The sequence below is a fragment of the Salmo trutta genome, chromosome 12 (assembly GCF_901001165.1).
Source record: "Salmo trutta chromosome 12, fSalTru1.1, whole genome shotgun sequence".
Classification (NCBI taxonomy): Eukaryota; Metazoa; Chordata; class Actinopteri; order Salmoniformes; family Salmonidae; genus Salmo; species Salmo trutta.
The window spans coordinates 26,319,338-26,339,860 of NC_042968.1; the positions used below are offsets into that span (position 1 = coordinate 26,319,338).

At 46.7% G+C, this 20,523-nt stretch overlaps 2 protein-coding genes across 2 annotated transcripts in view; both read left to right on the plus strand.

The window, feature by feature from the left end:
- Positions 1-506: 506 nt before the first annotated feature.
- Positions 507-4,598, plus strand: LOC115203271 (thrombospondin type-1 domain-containing protein 4-like; the record flags this gene model as incomplete). The annotated part of the gene is made up of 5 exons (XM_029767818.1): positions 507-752; positions 1,789-1,845; positions 2,062-2,131; positions 3,414-3,781; positions 4,289-4,598. Coding segments are annotated over exons 2-5 (777 nt in total), but the record flags the coding sequence as incomplete, so codon positions are not given.
- Positions 4,599-5,376: 778 nt separating this feature from the next.
- LOC115203270 (thrombospondin type-1 domain-containing protein 4) overlaps positions 5,377-20,523 on the plus strand; it is a 40,017-nt gene continuing 24,870 nt past the window's right edge. Inside the window, exons 1-3 of the mRNA XM_029767817.1 lie at positions 5,377-5,459; positions 5,729-5,831; positions 6,854-6,990. Coding sequence (XP_029623677.1) covers positions 5,795-5,831; positions 6,854-6,990 — 174 coding nt within the window. The 5' untranslated portion in view covers positions 5,377-5,459; positions 5,729-5,794. The remainder of the gene's footprint in view (positions 5,460-5,728; positions 5,832-6,853; positions 6,991-20,523) is intronic.

The following is a 20,523-nucleotide window of genomic DNA, read 5'->3' on the forward strand; positions in this document are numbered from 1 at the left end:
AAATCCACTTTAATCAGTGTAGATAAAGGGGGGGAGACAGGTTAAATAAGGATTTTTAAGCCTTGAGACAATTGAGACATGGATTATGTATGTGTGCCATTCAAAGGGTGAATGGGCAAGACAAAATATTTAAGTGCCTTTGAACGGGGTATGGTAGTAGGTGCCAGGAGCACCGTTTTGTGTCAACAACTGCAATGTTGCTGGGTTTTTCACGCTCAACAGTTTCCTGTGTGTATCAAGAATGCTCCACCACCCAAAGGACATCCAGCCAACTTGACCCAACTGTGGGAAGCATTGGAGTCAACATGGGCCAGCATCCCTGTGGAACACCTTCAACACCTTGTAGAGTCCGTGCCCCGACGAATTGAGGCGAGGGTGTTTTGTACACTCAGTTTATACAGTAGAGAGAGTGAGAGAGGCAGCAGGGGGCGCAACAAGTTGTTTTCTTCTCTGTCGTTCCCATGACTTTCATTCTCTCTCTGAGTAGAATTGTTTTTTCAAGACGCCAGAGATAGAGAGAGCGAGAGAGAGAGAGAGAGAACGTGAACGGAATAATGTAATGTTGATCAGTGACCAGCACGTTTACAGAACGTTTGGATATTTGGAGCGGTTTTAAAATGGATTAACTGATTCGGTGGTAGTAACTTTTTTACACCTGGATGGAACTCTGTCGATAGTTTGGATTATGAGGATAACTGGCGCCACAATTTACCATTGAGAAGCAGCAATACTGCACTGGAGAAAGCAACAAGGTAGAAAACACAAGCACAGTCATCCAAGGTAGGAACAGACCATTTACGTTTTATGAAAGTGTAATAATATAGGCCTAATAATAATCATAATAGCCTAATCGTAATGATATAATACATTAGGAAACATTATTATGCAATTGATTAAATTATTGACATTTTAGTAATTTATCCATAAATATGCTTATAATGTTTTTGTTTGTCGACTAATTTCTTTCAAAGAGAATTCAAATGGTAGCCTACATGTTATGTTTCTCATAAATCGCAAAGGATTTCAGATTTGAAAGTGTAATTTAATTTGGCTCACTACTGCGCGCTCACACTTTAAATCCCTCAGCCTGGACGAGAGCCTCCTGTCCCGTCCCTGTCGGGTTTGACAGAATGTCGATCTTTTTGCGCAGGGTGCAGCCAGCTTTCTATTTGTTGATAGCACAGATATATACATGCCTGCAACTGTGATGTTGTTTAACATAACGAAATAATATTTGTAATAGCCCAGCCTCATAATACGTTTTAAAGACGTTTTAAGTAATAGGCATAGCCTACATGTTTTTGGATCAATTAAAATCTAGGCTATTGTGAAAATAAAGTAAATAGATATTGGAATATTTTTTATTTAACGGAACTTTCCAAACCTCACATGGAGTGGAATTGCACCAACAAAACAGATAGGTCTATGTTTAAGTTGAAGTGATCTTTAAACCCCCACATTCATCATACCAAGTGTGGTTTATTTTGAGAGATGCATCACAGATGAGTTTTTACTACAAGCACAGTGATAAAAGTGTCACTGCAGTCCAGCCATCTGAAAATGGAGTCCTGTTTCAGTGGGTGGCCACTCATTAGGACCAGGGTTAGGGTCAAGGGTCAACACACATGGTCAAGTGGGTAGAAGCAGGACCTTCAGACAAACTGAGACACTAAAGAGCAGACCTGACACTGCATGTGGTCTTGAGGTGAAAGCTTTGTATTAAATAGGATATTACTGCTTTATTGCTGTGTCATTATGTCTGCAAGTACAACATGTATTTTTTTTTAGGTGCTGTAGCCCTCAAAATCTAGGAGATATGAGGGAACTTTGTATCTGGATTCTGAGGTGAGATATCACTTGCCACTTACAATCACGTTGGTGTACACTGAACAGACTCATCTTAAACATGTTGTATCACACTGCAGCTGCTGATCATGCACTATGCATGACTCAATTTCATAATTTTGTTTTAATTGTCTCCATTTTAGATTATAATACTTTTTCTCTGTAAAAAATGCTGTTAAATGTATTATAGCTCAGGATGCTATCTGTCACACACAGAGTTTCCATGCTTCTGCTGCTGCTCAGGCCATATCCCCTGGATTGCCAACTCACTATAGACCACAGGAAGGTCAGTAGAGTGGCTGGGGGTCAACAGAGGGGAGAAGGGGAGCAGGGAGGGGGTTGTGCTGGGTGGAGGGCACGATATCCGTGTTTTAACATGTGTGTGGTCTGTTTGACATCTCCAAGCCCAGGGCGATAGACCTCCCTCGTTTTTGCAGCCTGAGAATCAATTTATCACTGCCAAAGAAGGCACGATCTTGTCTTCCGATCGTAACCGTAGCCAATTAACACCCTCCAGTTCGCAGAGGATGCATATCCTTTCAACTGTACAGGGGAAGTTTATAGTGTCTGCTGCCGTGATGATATTGTTCAACCACAAAGCCATTAAATACAACACATAGAGGATCATGCCAGCAGTCAGCAATACATCCCCTTCAACCTCAGTGCTATGAGAAATGAAGAGAGAGAGAGAGAGAGAGAGAGAGAGAGAGAGAGAGCGAGAGCGAGAGCGAGCAAATGAATGATGGACCAATATTTATAACTGTACTTTGTGGAGAGTGTTGATGGACAGGCTAACTGTCTGACGGGGCATTCCTCTCTGGGAGAGAGTTTGTCTCTGTTGGCCCTCTGCGTTTCCAGGAGTCCAGCAGTTTGACCCATGGCTGACCCTGGAGATGACAGTGGAGTAGAGTTACAAAGGCTGCAGCGAGGAGGAGGCCATGGTCTGAGTGATCTCTGAATAGCCCCATGTCGGTGACTGACAGAAGGATAGCTATCTGCCAAGTCTCCCTACTATCCCTACCGTTTGGGTATTCTCTTACAGTCTTCTCAACGCCAATGGGCGGCTGAGCCTTTACCATGTGCATGTGTAAGCTCACAGAGGACAGGATGAATGTAGACAAAGTGGCTCTTAAAGAGCTGGATTTCCTTCTTTGCGGCTCCTCGGGCAAAGCTGGCTGGCACAGGACAGGGTTGGCTGGCGTAGGGTCCTGAGACAGAGAGTGCAGTGATAGCCACTAAGGCGCTAATACGTCTCTGGCAGCGTTACACAGAGGGTTAGAGTCAACAGAGGGATATGCAGGTAGTCAGTAGGGGATGGGAAAGTAACAGACTACCTCTAATCAGACAAATCTGGGCTTTATCCGACATGAACAGAAGCTCATCGCATACACAGCGAGGGAGAGAGAAAACCGTTGTTGATGACATGAGGTCATTGTCTCATTGGCTTCAAGTCTTTCATGAATAATGATGTTATTCTTTTGCTTCTCTACTCTGCTCTGCTCTCATGTCTGTTTCATGTTATCCATGCTGTGGGTGGTGTAGGGCTTTAACTCAGGATGTTCCTGCAGGTTCCTCAAAGGGCAGAGCCCCAGCAGCAGGAGGCTGGAGGAGTGCAGGGTGGGGCCCCAGGCTCCTGGGGCTCCTGGGGGCCTTGGTCCTCCTGCTCCCGCTCCTGTGGGGGAGGGGTTCAGGAACAGAACCGACCCTGCCTACCCTCCCACACCCTCTCCATGGGTGCTGTTGACTACCCCTCCAGGCCGGATGGCCACCACCCCAACCAGAACCCAGGCCATGTAGTGTCTGCCCTAAGACCCACTGTCCCGCTGCACCGCACCAACTCTGGGAGACCCCCACCGTCCAACAGCAACACCAGCTTGGCCAGCCGAGGGGAGCTGAGGGACCAGCAGAGAGACAGAGAGGCCCATGCTGGACGCAGGTACAGTATCTATCACACCATATAGACAGGGGCCTGTCTCTGTCTTTCAGTCTGACCTGTGTTTAATGCCCTGCATGCTGAGCAGCCCAGTCTAAAAGTGTCTCTGTGGAGCTCCAGCTCACCCCATGGTCCATTGGACTCCCCTCCAGTGTAAAGCTATTCTTTTATGGATGGAGTCAATGGCTCGGCTTGTGCTTGGCGGGTTTGTGGCCTCGAGTTAAAAAGCTTTTAAATAAATAGAGCTGACAGTTGAGTAATGGGGGTTGTTGACGTAGGAATCCAAGCCTCCAGACAAAAGCGCTCTCCGCTCGGTGCTTGTTTGCTGACACTAATATCCATCCGCTTCTCAGAAGTTATTTGCACCTGTGATGTGTATCTTTGACATTTTGTTTGACAGTCTTTGATAGTCCAGTCAACACATTTTGAACGTAAACAAGTGCCGTAAGTGGAGGCTATTTAGCACAGACAATTGTCTTTACCCGTGTGTGTATGTGTGTGTGTTTTCAGGAGGGGCAGTGACAGTCCCATCATTCCAGGGAAGTATGGCTATGGGAGGATGCCTTACGTTGTGTCTCTCCAGACAGACACAGGCCAGACGTCTGGGACAGAGACAGGGGCTGGTCGCTCCCACAGACAGAGACGCTCCCCGCTCTCTGACCCCAGCCCGTCAGCCACCAGGCACGGAGGCCACAGGTCAAACCCCTATCGTCTGCCATACAACAACCCCCATCTCCACAGCTACAGCCCAGTCCATCACCAGCCCCCAGCCTCCCAGCCCAGGTCTAACCCTAACCCAGCCTCCCCTCCCAGGGCTAACCCTAACTCTAACCCTAACCCTAACCCAGCCTCCCCTCCCAGGGCTAACCCTAACTCTAACCCTAACCCAGCCTCCCAGCCCAGGTCTAACCCTAACCCAGCCTCCCCTCCCAGGGCTAACCCTAACTCTAACTCTAACCTTAACCCAGCCTTCCAGCCCAGGTCTAACCCTAACTCTAACCCTAACCCTAACCCAGCCTCCCAGCCCAGGGCTAACCCTAACCCAGCCTCCCCTCCCAGGGCTAACCCTAACTCTAACCCTAACCCAGCCTCCCAGCCCAGGGCTAACCCTAACCCAGCCTCCCCTCCCAGGGCTAACCCTAACTCTAACCCTAACCCAGCCTCCCAGCCCAGGGCTAACCCTAACCCAGCCTCCCCTCCCAGGGCTAACCCTAACTCTAACCTTAACCCAGCCTCCCAGCCCAGGGCTAACCCTAACTCTAACCCTAACCCTAACCCAGCCTCCCAGCCCAGGGCTAACCCTAACCCAGCCTCCCCTCCCAGGGCTAACCCTAACTCTAACCCTAACCCAGCCTCCCCTCCCAGGGCTAACCCTAACTCTAACCCTAACCCTAACCCAGCCCACAAGCACAGGTCTAGCCCTAATCCAGCCTCCCAGCCCAGGGCTAACCCTAACTCTAACCCCAACCCAGCCCCCCAGCCCAGGTCTAACCCTAATTCAAACCCACCCTGGTCCTCCTCACTCTACCAGCCCAGCCAGAGGCATCAACCTAGGCAGGAGCAGCTGCACTCATCCAGCCAGGCCTCAGCAGCTCAGCAATCCTTTGGACGGCCCTACAACCCCCTGCCCACCTCCTCCTGTGTGGGAGAGCACAACCAGTACAAGATTTGCAACAACAATGTAAGAACGGTTCAGCCATCACTTATGATCATTTATGAATTAATCCCTCACTGTAACCCACAGATAAACAGCTAAATCAATCATGAAGGGTAAAATATGGAGGTTATTAAGGAAGATGAGGTCTGATAAGACAGATATAGTGGAGATGTTGCGATGGTTGACTTTGCTAGACTGGAATTTACCTTGGGGGGGAATGTGGCCACTTCTGGACTTAGCAGGCCGGGGGACACATATTCACTCTCTTTCTATCTGTCTATATGTCTGTCCAGGCCTGTCCTCCAGCCAGTAGACACATCAGAGCGGTGCAGTGTTCTTCCTACAACAGCTATCCCTTCATGGGTCGACTGTACGAGTGGGAGCCTTTCAATGAAGGTATGGGTGTGTCTCGCCATGTTTTTCATATTGCCTTGGTGTTGGACAATATTATCCAAGGTGTGAGGTGATGTAAGCGCCAAAGTATGTCACCTGTCTCGGCCATTTTGATGAATGTCCTGAGCTGCCAGATAGCTGTTTAGAGATCTAGGTGTCTTAAGTATCCAAGCAACAGTCAAAACACCTCAAGGATAGACAATTACTTTTAGGATACTGATTAACATTTGATGTTTTTCTTCTCTCTGTTGGAGTGAATGGCATTTACTGCAGATGTATGACTAGATTAAAGCTCAAATAACTTCACTTTAGTTGATGAGGACAAGTCAAGTTTGCTTGATACCTATCTCAAACACATGAACATGCAATTACAACACTTTTAGCAATAGCTGTCCTTGTAAACCTCATGAGCTAATGCACAAAACATCTGAGTGAAGTCCAAGTGCAGGTGGATTACAAACCTGACGTTACATTCACCCCACTGCCTGCCAACTCCCAGTGGTTTCCAGGCCTGGAGGGCATCTGCCACCCTCCCACACAAGAGACACCACCCAGAGATCTGTGGTTCTAATTAGCACTAATGGATCACCAGAGAGGAGAAAATAACCTGTTAACTTCACTTGATCCCTTGGATTTATTAGGAATTTGGTTAGCTTTCCTTGAATCCCTCGTTGTTGCTTGGCATTACCTTTCACCACACAGCATTACTGTAGAAGGCACACTGCAAACATTGATTTACTCATCACTTGTAATCACAGGATAATTGTGAGGACGTGCTTGTATTTAGTCCACTCCTCGCATCAGTTGCTAGATGGCAGCATGGCTCAATGGAAGAAAACAACTCTGCATCTCTTCACCAATTACTGCACTACATCACAATTCTAATGCAGCAGTCTACCCAGTTTGTCCACCTACATTAAACAATGTACATTTACAGCCCTGCCAGGCACCCTACTAGAGAGAGATAATGTTTTGTACTCATAAATCATATCAAATCATTTGTTTCTGTGTCTCCTCTGTCACAGTTTCAGGGGACCAGCGTTGTGAACTCAACTGTCGTGCGACCGGTTTCCGCTTCTACGTGCGTCAGTCGGATAGGGTCATCGATGGGACGCCGTGCGGCCAGAACGAGACTTCCATCTGTGTGGCAGGGAGGTGTCAGGTAGGACACTTAACTCATTTACCAGTGGCCTGGCCAGGCCTGTGGACAGGCCTGTGGACTCCTGCCGAACCACTCAGAACAGAACAGAACAGAACAGTGACAGGATGGGTGGAATCAGAGGAAAGAAAAGCTTAATTCATTGAGATGAAATGTTGACATCATTCCACACAAACCTTCAAACACGAGAAAACACGGCCCCAAAAGAGTTCTCAAGATCAACTGCATCCAAATGCAAGATACAGTACATTTTATTAAAGACATTTAATAAATTATACATAACCAGCAGAGGGCAGCAGAGTATAACACTGTTATCTGTCCATAAGGAGTGAAACAGAGGTCAGCTTGGGGTGACTGGGTTCTGAGTCCAGGATCTGGGATCTCAATGAAGGATTATGACGGACATATTTGTTCCTTTGACTTGATTTTTTATATGCATCTCTAAAACACACCTGTGGCCAGAACTTGGAAAGACAACAGTCCCTGTGTAAACCTGTTTTATTGACTGGCTATGTGTCCAGTGTGCAGCTGGATACGTTTTACTTCTCATTTCATCAGGATTGAACTCTTAGAGATGCTTTTCCAATATGATTTTAAGCCATAATTCTGAGTGAACCCTTTCCAACTTGCGCTATAGGAACTCGTGCTTGCCTCTGAGTCTCCCTTCAGCCCAATTTGCTGCGCTCTCAACCACATTTTTCCCCCCATGGAGATCTTTACTATATTAAGATTTAATCAAGATAAAGAGTCTCTCTGATCTCATATTAGCTTTGAGTAATTTCCACTTTTAATACCAGTGAAATTGTGATTTATCACAGGGGCCAGTGTTCTCACCAGACCTCCAGCCCTCCAGCCGATAGATCTCTGGGCAGTGTGGGGACTAGCTGACCCCATGGAGGGAGTGGTCTGCTTTTATGTGGCCGGGGTGGGATCTCACTCAGTATTCATGCAGCTGGTCTGTGGTATGCGGGTGTGGTATGGACTGCAGAGTGCACTGTACTGTACTCTACTATACTGTACTGCGCTGTATTGGACTGGACTGTACTGAAGCTTATACTGTTGTGGTATGGACAGTAGTCTGGACTAGACTTTCTGGACTTTACTGGACTCTACTGTACTCTACTGTACTGGACTGTACTCTACTGTAGCTTATACTGCTGTGGTCTGTGGGTGTGGTATGAACTGCAGTGTGTACTGTACTCTACTCTATGTGTCTGGGTCCTTTTTGGCTCTCTGTCTCTGATACCCTGTAGTGAGTTGCCCAGTAGGTTTACTTGTGTATAACACGGTCCATCTCTGTCCAAGGCGGACCCTGGATTTGAACCGACTTCAACGTCAACACCACTTACCCAGAAAGCCAAGGCATTTCCGACAGTGCTTTAGTATTTCCGACAGTAACTTGGCCATCTGCTACACATTGTGAGCTAAACCAACCAGGGACCATTCTGTACTCTCTCTCTCTCTCTCTCTCTCTCACTACTAGGGAACATATTGAGGCCTGATTTCTGTGTATACTCACCTAGGGAATATATTCAGCAGGTCAGGGCACATCCCATAGTAGCAGTGAGATGCTGTCATAAATTATATCGAGGAGACCAAAGTAGACTGATGACATAGACACAGAAACATCTGCTTTTCCTGCCTTGGCCCTTTTTGCTTGCATACAATAAAACCACATCTCCTACTGTAGCTGTAACCCAAGGCTCTGTTTATTTTGCCCTCTGTGTGGAGCTGGAGTCAGTTTGCAGCAGGCATCTCTTTGTTTTGAATGGTCAAACTTTGACTGTTATTTCACAAGGTGTCTGCAGAGGCGTATGGCTGCGTTCTCTTTGAGCTCAATCAGATTTCGCCTATAGATATGTTGCATAGAGTAGAGTCCAGGTCTGTTTCTGCCTTGTCTGTTTCCTGTGGTCCTGCTCTACAGAAAGCAGACCTGTCCTGAACTCTGTGTTGCTGTTTTTAATAAGCTCAAGGTGTGTGTGAGTGTGTATGTGTGTCTGTGCAGATGGGGGTGATTTTCAAGTGTGATGAGAGGTGGTGCTGGAGCGAGTAATGCAGGAGTATGCGTGTTTATTTATATGTACCACACACACCAATAGATAAGTAGAGTTTCCCACTGCAGATCCTGGAGAGCTTGGCATCCTGCCCACTCACACCCCTATAGCTCTACAGTCCTAAATACACACTGTAGACACAGACAGGTTTGACCTAAATTAGGCTCTGTGACAATCCCTGTATTATTGCAGTAGATCATTTGTTCTCAATGATTTACCTGGCTAAATACAGGTTGAATAAATAAATATTGATCCCCTACTCTTTCTATTAGTCGGGCTAAACACATGCCTTTTGTGTGGTCCATTCCTGATCAATATGATAAACAACCTAGCTCTCAATCTGACCTCTGACCTAAGGTGTCCCTGCATGCCTCTTGCTCATTTTCCTGACCCACTTTGATGATATATCAGTCAGACTTTATAGCTCAGTAAACACGGTGACATTTCCTTTAGGTCCATGTCTCAGAGCTCATACTGTTAGTCAGGCAGTGAGTTGAGTATCAGAATATTAGACAATGTCAGAAAAACTGAACATCTTCTTTCTTCAAAATGGCCCTAGATAGTATGAAAAAAGGATTTGGCAGATATCCAGTAGTCATAGGTTAAAAATGTCAGTAATGCCTGCTTGTATTGGTCCCTATTAAGTCTCTGTGCTTACTGTGAGACAGGCAGGCTGCATGCTGAATGTAAGAGAGCTTAGCTGGCTAAACACTTGGTCTGTTCTGTAGTCTCTTTGTGCTCAGAGTCTTGCTTTGTATTAAGATTGGTTTTCCTACAGCTGTGATGCCTTGGCTCCAATGAGCCGCCTCAGGGCTGTGGAACTGGGTTATATGCAATGCACTCTTGGTTAAAAAGCTCAACATAACTGTGGAATTGCACTACACACTTGATTAGCTAGCTCAACATAAACGGTGAAGTGAATGACGTTGAATGACTCTTGGCATGTGGCCTACTGTGATCTCCTAAGGCTCGTAAGAAAATTAACGGAATGGTGCCAGGTTTCATAGCAGCACTAGAACCATCCGGCATGGAGGTATTCTCAGAGCTAGAGAGACATCTATCTCTGTCAGTGAGAGAGTAGTAAACCATATTCTACTACTACAGTCCCGTTAGCTCAGTTGGTAGAGCATGGCGCCAGGATGGTGGGTTTGATTCCCGGGGCCACCCACACATAACATTGTATGCACGCTTTGGACAAAAGGCTTTGCTAAATGCTATAGATGTATTACATACAGTGGGCTCCAAAGTTACTGGCACCCCTGACTGGCAATGCACACACAATACTTAAAAAAATATAAACAATATTATTTTAGAGATAAACTCAAAATACCAATGTGAGAAATACTGTACTTTATTAATGTTTCAATGGAACCCACAAAAATAATTTATTGATTTAATAAAAAATCTATGTCCTCCAAATCAAGGTTTCACAATTAATGGCGCCCTTAAAGATAATTATAAATCACATCTACCAAAATTAAACCAGGAATTAATTTCCACTTATTTAAGTTTATCTAAGTCTTAAGGAACTATATTGAGCCATTACATCACTTCCTGTTTCACTAGGGTATAAAAATGAGGTAACACACATGCAATATCCCTTTGTCATCCAACACCTTGAAGAAAACAAAATAACTGGCAGTTCAAAAGGGACAGATGGTCGTAGACCTTCATAAATCTGGTAATGGCTACAAGAAGATCCACAAACGATTGAATATACCACTGAGCTCTGTCAGGGCAATTCGTATAAAATTCAACAGGTATGGAACAGTTAAAAACCTCACGGGTAGAGGACGCAAATGCATTTTGCCCCCAAGGATAGGGAGGAGGATGGTGAGAGAAGCAACAAAATCCCCAAGAATCACTGTGAAAGAATTGCAGGCCTTGGTGGCGTCTTGGAATCACCAGGTTTCAAAAAGCACTATCAGACGCCAACCACAGGCTCTTTGGAAGGGTTGACAGAAGAAAGCTCTTTCTGACCCCAAGACACAGACGCAAGCGCTTGGAGCTTGCCAAACATCATTTAAATTATGACTGGAAGAAGGTGCTCTGGTCAGATGAGACCAAAATTGAACGGTTTGGTCAGATACAGCATCAGTATGTTTGGCGTAAAAAAACAACAGAGATGCGTACAAGGACAGGCACCTCATACCCACGGTGAAATATGGTGGTGGGTCAGTGATGTTTTGGGGCTGTTTTAATTACAGAGGTCCAGGAGCACTGGTTAAGATTGATGGCATTGTCACGTCCTGACCAGCAGAGGGAGTAGTTGTTTAGTATTGTGGTCAGGACGTGGCAGAAGTACTGGGTATGTGTTTGTCTAGTATTTCTGTTTCTATGTTGATCTGTGTGGCTCCCGATCAGGGACAGCTGGTTATCGTTGTTCCTGATTGGGAGTCATATATTAGGAGTGTGTTTGTCACCTGGTTTTTGTGGGTTGTTTTATTTCGCACTGCTGTATGTAAGTACATAGCCTGTGAAACTGTCTCTAGTCATTCTTGTTTATTGTTTTCCCGTGTATGCTTTATTCTAAAGTAATTAAAAGATGAGTATTCATATCCCGGCTGCGATTTGGTCTATTCAACACGGCTACACCTGTGACAGAACAACCCACCATAAAGAGACCAAGCAGCGGAGGAAGGAGAAAAGGGACTTTGAGTTGGACAAACGAGAGAAATGGACGTGGGAGGAGATTCTGGACGGGGCAGGACCTTGGCACCAGGCTGGGGAATACCGTGGCCCACGGGAAGAGATAGAGGAGGCCAAGGCAGAGAGGCGTCGATATGAGGCCATGTACGCGCTGAGGGAGAAGCACGAGAGGCACCCCCAATAAATGTTTTTGGGGGGGCACACGGGTAGTTTGGCTGGGTCAAGGATGAGCCCTAAGCCAGCTACCCGTGCTTATAGGAAGAAACGTATGGAGTGGAGGGCGCCGAAGTTTGGAGAAGTGCGCAGGATCTCGCCCATACGCTCGCACAGTCCGGTGCGAGCTATTCCAGCGCATCGCAGATGCCGTGCTAGAGTGGGCATCCAGCCTGGTAGGAGGATGCCTGCGCAGCGCGTCTGGTCGCCGGTACGCCTTCTAGGACCAGGCTACCCTACTCCCGCTCTACGCACGGTAACCATCAAGCCCCTGCACAGCCCAGTTCGCCCTGTACTAGCACCCCGCTCGTACAGGGCTGCTTGTTCCATCCAGCCAGGACGGGTTGTGCAGGAGGTGCGGTCAAGGCCACCTGTGCGCCTCCATGGCCCAGTTTTTCCTGTTCCCGCCTCTCGTGCTGACCCGGAAGTGAGTACCTCCAGTCTGGCACGACCAGTACCAGCACCACGGATCAAGCTTCCCATGAGTCAGCCTATTCCTATTCAGCCTGTTCCCGTTCCTCGCACTAGCCATGGGGTGCGTGGTTTAAAACTGGCAGTTCCAGTACCAGCACCACGCATTAGGCTTATAGTGCATAATAGTAGTTTCTCTCGGCCGGTTCCTGCTTCCCGCCCTAGGGTGCGTGTACCCAGCCTGGTACCTCCTCTACCAGCCCCACGCATCAGGCTTCCAGTGCGTCAGCCCAGCCTCGAGAGTTCGGCACCAGTGTGCAGTCCAGAGTATCCGGCACCAGTGTGCAGTCCAGAGTATCCGGCACCAGTGTGCAGTCCAGAGTATCCGGCACCAGTGTGCAGTCCGGAACCGGGGGAGTCTGCCTGCGACCCGGAACCGGGGGAGTCTGCTTGCAACCCGGAACCGGGGGAGTCTGTCTGCGACCCGGAACTGGGGGAGTCTGTATGGGATCCGGAACTGAATAAGTGTTTGATTAACTGTGAACTAAATGAGTCTGCCTACAGCATTAAACGGAATGAGTCTGCCTACGATCCGGAACGGAATGAGTCTGCCTACGACCTGGAACTGAGTGAGTCTCCCTACGGTCCGAAGCCAAGCAAGTATGTCTACAGTCTGGAGGGCAGTAGGCCTGAACCAGAGCCACCTCCAGGATAGGTGGGTTGGGGAGGGGGGGGTAGCACAAGTGCCATTGTTGACGGCAGCCACCCTCCCTTCCCTCCCTTTTTGTTTAGGGGGGGTATTTGGTTTTGTTTTTTGTTGTGGTATTGGGGATATTTTTGTTTTGTTAGGTGCATTCGGGGTATGCACCTTTAGGGGGGGGTACTGTCACGTCCTGACCAGCAGAGGGAGTAGTTGTTTAGTATTGTGGTCAGGACGTGGCAGAAGTACTGGGTATGTGTTTGTCTAGTATTTCTGTTTCTATGTTGGTCTGTGTGGCTCCCGATCAGGGACAGCTGGTTATCGTTGTTCCTGCTTGGGAGTCGTATATTAGGAGTGTGTTTGTCACCTGGTTTTTGTAGGTTGTTTTATTTCGCACTGCTGTATGTAAGTACATAGCCTGTGAAACTGTCTAGTCATTCTTGTTTATTGTTTTCCCGTGTATGCAATATTCTAAAGTAATTAAAAGATGAGTATTCATATCCCGGCTGCGATTTGGTCTATTCAACTCGGCTACACCTGTGACAGGCATAAGGAATTCCACCAAGTATCAGGCAATTTTGGCTGACAATCTGGTTGCCTCTGCCAGAAGGCTGGGACTTGGCCGTAGGTGGACTTTCCAACAAGACAATGACCCAAAACATACCTCAAGATCCATGTAGAAATGGTTCTGTGACAACAAAATCAATGTTCTGCCATGGCCATCTCAGTCGCCGGACCTCAATCCAATCAAAAACCTGTGGGCTGAGTTGAAGAGGGCAGTTGATAAGCGCAAACCCAAGAATGTGAAGGATCTTGAAAGGATCTGCATAGAGGAATGGTCCAAAATCCCTCCAAATGTGTTCCTTAACCTTGTCAAACATTACTGGAAAAGACTCCATGCTGTTATCCTTGCCAGAGTACTAAATGAGGAGTGCCAATAGTTATGAAACTTTGATTTTGGTGAAATGTATTTTGTATTAAATAGTTGTATGATTTTGTTTGGTTCCATTGAAACATTAAAGTACAGTATTTCTCACATGTTGGTATTTTGAGTTTATCTCTATAATTATATTGTTTATATTTTTTTAAGTATTATTTGTGCATTGCCAGTCAGGGGTGCCAGTAATTTTGGAGCCCACAGTACATTACTTTAGCAGACTGAGAACACTGCTAAGTTCTTCTCTCTACACGGGTGCTTTAGTTGATACTTTCCATGGGTTGCCTTAAATTCCACGGGGCTCACACACATCTCACTCAGATCCATGGGAGAAATCCTCAAATCCACCCTTCTTGTCTAATGGCTTTTTGTTACTGGACACGGTACCCATACGCTACTGTTTACTCTGGTTGAGTTGATGTGGTATTTCTACAGTACAGTAGAGGAAAATCTTACATCGGGTGTAGGAATATCTCTATAGGTATTGTAAAGTGACAGAGTTATTTGGGGTCTTTGACATGAGGAAGCAAAGAGTAAGCAAAGAACAGAGAATGAGCTGGAAGCTGCTCTTTTGATCAGCATTACTACTAAAGATGGCAGCTGAAAAACGTTGTGGTTTCTTATATGGCTTCCTGTATTTTCCTCGAAACAGAAAAATTTGGTCAGAACTGTTTGAACTTGTCATGATCCTCAGTGCATGTGCTACTGACTCTACCTACCAAGAAATGTGTTATTTCAGGTGCTGTTTCTCCCCTCTGTATAATACAAAGAGGAAAAGCCTGTCCTCTGTAGAGGACTGTTAGATTTTCCTACTTATATTATAGTCAGGATATCTCTACTTAACAGAATTATGTCTTCATAAAGAGCCTTCATCATGAGAGTGAGTACAACAGTATTAGTGTAGTGTGCACTGCATAGAGGCTAAACGAGGTCTCTTTAGGATACCCCTTTGTCTCTTAACAGTGGAAAGACTGAGCCCTACCTATGAACCATGAGCTTAATGTGAAAGGCTTGGACCTTGTCACTGAATACGGTGCGCCTCATACACGATCCAGGTTTTACGCTGAAAGAAGGAAAACCCAGATTTGAGCCATAGAAAATGTTGAAAGTGGTTACACATTTCAGATGGATGCTAAAATAAAGCTGCTTTTATGGCTGGAATTCCATTGAGCTGCTCTTTCTCTTTATATGCCAAGGATAGGCACTTGAGAAGGGTGTGTGTATTTTTGAAGGGCAATCTCTGACCACACACTTTTCTGCTGGCAGGTGATGGTGGGGCTGAAGATCCACCTCAATAGCTGGAGGGTGTGTTCTGAGTGCTCTGCGGATAATTAGGAGGTAAAGCTTTTACCACATCCACCGTAGCATTACCTTAATGAACCCCCCCCCCCTCCCCCCCAAATCCTCAACATCCACTGTTGGTCATTCTGGTCAAGACTTTCACATGCATTATACCTCTCTTTTTATTTCACATTTGCTGTGTTTTTATTGAACACTGAGGGTAGAGTGCTAGCCTAGGCCCTATACCATTTACATAACAGATGGCCCTCTTGTTCCTTCCTTTAAACTTTCTTTACACCAGTTAAAGAAACATTTCTCTGTGAATGTATTCAATAGTACCATATGGTTTCAAGCAACAAGAGTATAAGGGTAAAATTACCTCTTAAAGGCTGAAAATAGTGTGGTTTCAACATGTAGGCTAACACAGGTCCCAGTTCTGACAGGGTAAAACCATAGACTCCTACTACTTTAATTTAGCGGTCTCTTCCCCAGAGCCTTGTCTTGGCGGTCGAAGTCAGCTCTGCTGATCCAGGTCCTCCACTGGTGTCTTTGCCAGTGCTCTGTCTCTGTTCCATATCTCACTTTCATTATGTGTGTGAGGCCAGATTGTGTGTCTGTGTGAGTCTATGGGTCCGTCCTTCCCTGGGTCCTGGGTCAGGAGCTTGGCTGCCTGGCTGGCTGGCCGTTGCAGTGGCTCCCTCTCCTCTCCTCCCCAGTGCTGCTGTGGCTGGCCTGCATCCCTCTGCATCCCTCTCTGCCAGGCTCACCCTAACACAGCCAAGCCTCTCGTCGCTCCCTGCAAAACTCCTCCACCGACCAACAGACAGCTGCATCTGTTTTAGGCATTCCCCGTGCGGGGAGTGACTGACTTGTTAAAATGGGGATGAGAGGTTCTGAAATACGGCTGGTACAGACTGGTGAAGAGATCACAACCCTGTCTCTCTCACGACAGGCCCCAGCTACAGGCCCCAGCATGTTATCCACCATTTTCTGGGTATGAAGAGGCACTTTAGTCAAAAGAGCCTGGTCTTACATTTACATTTTAGTCATTTAGCAGATGCTTTAATCCAGTTTGTGCATTCATCTTAAGATAGCTAGGTGGGACAACCACATCTCAGTCATAGTAACTACATATTTCCTCAATAAAGTAGCTATCAGCAAAGTCAGAGCTAGTAAGGGGGGAAAAAAGTCAAGTGCGAGTGTTAGTTCACAAAAGGCTTTTTTAATTTATAAAAATCTATATAATTTACAAACAATGAGGAGGGGTGCAAGTGGAGTACTGTGGAATTCTTTAAGATAATCTTTGAAGAGGTAGGGGTTCAGATGTTTTCGGAAGATGGGTAGGGACTCCGCTGTCCTATCTTCGGGGGAAACCGGTTTCCAACATTGGGGAGCCAGGACAGAGAAGAGCTTGGACTGGGCTGAGGGGGAGCTGCCGTGCCCTCTCGTAGGGGAAGGAAGGCCAAGAGACCAGAGGTGGCAGAACAGATTGCTTGGGTTGTAGAGTTTGAGCATAGCCTGAAGGTAGGAAGAGGCAGTTCCTCTTGCTGCTCCGTAGGCAAGTACCATTGTCTTGTAGTAGATGCGAGCTTTGACTGGAAGCCAGAAGCGGGGTAATATGGGAGAACTTAGGAAGGCGGGCTACAGGGTTTTGGATAAGTTGCAGGGGTTTGATGGCACAAGTGGGGTGACCAACCAACAGCGAGTTGCAGTAGTCCAGATGGCCTGGATTAGGACCTGCGCCGCTTCCTGTGTGAGGTAGGGTCGTACTCTACGGATGTTATAGAGCATGAACCTGCAGGTGCTAGTCACTACTTTGATGTTTGCAGAGAATGACACAGTGTCGTCCAGGGTCACGTCAAGGTTCTTTGCGCTCTGGGAGGGGGACACTGTGGCGTTGTCAACTGTATTAGAGAGGTCTTTGAGTGGGCAGGTCTTCCCCGGGAGGAAGAGCAGCTCTGTCTTGTTGAGGTTGAGCTTGAGGTGGTGGGCTGACATCCAAGCTAAGATATCTGCCAGGCACGCAGAGATGAATGTCTCCACCTGGGTGTCAGAAGTGGGGAAGGAGAAAAGTCATTGAGTGTCATCCACATAGCAATGATAGGAGAGACCATGTCAGGATATGACAGAGTCAAGTGACTTGATGTACAGAGAGAAGAGGAAGGGGTCTAGAACCAAGCCCTGGGGGACACCAGTAGTGAGAATACGTGGTGCAGACACAGATTCTCTCCACGTCACCTGGTTGGAACAACCTGTTAGGTAGGATGCAATCCAAGAGTGTGCAGAGCGGAGAGCCTCCGTGACACAGAGAAGAGCAGTCTCAGTTGAGTGACCCGTCTTGAAGCCTGACTAGTTAGGGTCAAGAAGCTCGTTCTGAGAGAGCGAGAGAGATGGTCAGAGACCGCACACCCAAGTGTTTTGGAAAGAAAAGAAAGAAGGGATACCGGTCTGTAGTTTTTGACGTCAGAGGAGTCGAGTGCTGGTTTCTTTAGGATGGGAGCGACTCGGGCCATTTTGAAGTCAGAGGACGCAGCCAGTTGTTAGGGATGAGTTGATGGAAGTGAGGAATGGGAGAAGGCCTCCAGAGATGGTTTGGAGAAAGGAGGAGGGGATCGGGTCGAGCGGGCAAGTTGTCAGGCGGCGGGACCTTACTAGTTGCAGGATTTCATCTGGAGAGAGAGAGTAGAAAGATGTCAAGGCGTAGGTTAGTTCTGTGTGGGACCAGTGGACTCAATAGGCTAAGAGAATGAGGAGCTGATTTCATCAACCTGGAGGTGGTGGAGGATTAAGGAGGGAGGAGAAGGTGGAAAAGAGTTTTCTAGGGTTAGAGGCAGAAGCTTGACATTTAGAATGATAGAAAGTGTCTTTAGCAACGGATACAGAGGAAGAGAAGGTAGAAAGGAGGGAGTGAAAGGATGATAGGTCCTCCATTTTTGCTCAGCTACCCGCAGCCCTGTTCTATAATCTGGCGATGAGTCACGGAGCAGGAGGGTAGGACCGAGCCGGCCGGGAGGAAAGGGGACAGTGCGAGTCATAGGATGTGGAAAGGGAGGAGAGTACGGTCAAATATGCAGAATCAGGAGACAAGAGGGAGAAGGATTTAGCTGAAGGGAGAGATGATAGAATGGAAGAGGAGAGAATAGTGGGAGAGAGAGAGTGAAGATTGCGAGGGCACATTACCATTTCGATAGGGGCTGAGTGGCTAGGGTTGGAGGAGAGGCAGACAGAAAAGGAAACAAAGTAGTGATCAGAGACCTGGAGGGGGGTTGCAGTGAGATTAGTAGGCGAACAGCCTCTATGAAAGATGAGGTCAAGCATATTCCCTGCCTTGTGAGTGGGAGGCGACTGGAAAAAGGTACGGTCAAAAGAGGCAAGGAGAGGAAAAGAGAGTTGGAAAAAAATTAATCGAAAGGCAGACATCGGAAGGTTGAAGTCACCAGGTACAAAGAGCGGTGAACCATCCTCAGGAAATTAGCTTATCAAGGTGTCAAGCTCATTGAGGAACTCTCCAAGGGTATCTGGTGGGTGATAGATAACAACAATGTTGAGCTTGAGGGGACTAGTGACAGTGACAGCATGGAATTCAAGTGAGGAGATGAACAGGTTAGAGAGAAAATTTCCATTTAGGAGAAATTAGTAGCCCTGTGCCACCACTGCCAGATGCTCTTGGACTATGAGAGAAAATGTAGTCCGATGAAGATCACTCTCTGGAGTGATCCAAGTCTCCATCAGGGCCAAAAGGTCAAGGGACTGAAGGGCATCATAGGCTGAGATGAACTTGCCGTTCTTGACCGCAGATCGGCAGTTCCAGCCGGTGCCAGAGACCAGGAATTCCACATGGGTTGTGCGTGCAGGATACACTAAATTAGAAGGGTTGCAGCCAAGGGGTGTGGAGCATCTGTAAAGCCTACAGGGAGAGAAGCGAACAGGTATAGAAAACACACACATAGTTGCCAAAGCAAGAGCAAAAGGAGATGATCTGAAAATAACTATGTAAGATACTCAAGTGAGCCTAGTGGGGTGGATCCTTCCTCTCTTTCCTTTCTCAAATAACTCGGCAGAACAACTCTACAGAACCGTCTTTGTTACGGTGACGGCCTCTGGCACGCTGCTAACAGCTGCCGCTGAGAAAACAGGGGAGACTGAAGTACTAATTGCTAATTTCCTTGCAAAGGTGAAGAGCACATCTCTCTGTACTAATTGCTGATTGCCTAGGAAAGGAGAAACCACTCCCCCTCCAATATAGCCATTGATTATCCAAACAACAACAGTCACAAATTTCCCTTAATTCTGATTGATCTGTCAACAATCATCTGCAAGTTATGAGCAGTCAGCAGGTCACACACCAAGTAGGCTACTGGGAAGACAGGCAGCACTTAAAGTAGATGGCCCTAGCTAGGAAAAAGAAAGTACTAGACAACAGCAGATAAAGACAAAAATGATACTTATCACTCCTGGAGATATCAGGAGTCCTCTAGTTATAGAATGAAGCATGTTGAGAGGGAGCCTGAGAAGCTGGTTATATACTCAGAAAAGAGGTGAAATCACTCCCCCCTCCAATACAGTCACTGATTACCAAAACAACAACAGTCAGTGATTGGGTGACTTAGTATACGTGCTGTAAATAATTTCCAGTAGGACAGACAACATGTGTGAATCAGTGAAATACAGCAGGTAGCTTGTTCTTTCACTGTAGAATGCCATGCATGTTAAAGTAGAGGTGTTACTGTACAGTATATGGTTTAGGCCAGCCGGATGAGAAGGAGATGATAGTTGAAGGGGCGAAACCTAACTTCCACTTAAATCCCATTTTAGTCATGCATTAATGTCAATGGGAGACTAAGTGAACATTTGATTTAAGCAGAAGTTAGGATTCTCCCCTAAGTGTGTCATCTCAGCCTCCCTGGTCCCGTTCAGCCCCTGGTCCACCTGTTTCATTCTGGGTGACTGGCCTGTAATGTGCCGGCTGGATCTGTGGGTCAGACTTCTGCTGACCAATTCTCAGGGGTTGAGCACAGAGCTCATAAAAGATGTGTCTGGAGACAAGGGAGTCTTTGACCCTCTGAGTAGGGGCACGTTAAATCCTTCACGCTGTGAACAGAAAGTGTCTGCTTTCAATAAGACTCAAACTTGATGCATTTCCAACACTCTGTTAGTTCCGGTCTCCACCTCCTGGCTTTTACATTTAGGAAGACTCATTTCCTCTGAATACAATAAATACATTTTAGCTCTGTGTCCCTGAAGTCTGAGATGTTTTCCCTGTTTGATGCTTTGTTTGGTTGATAAAGTGA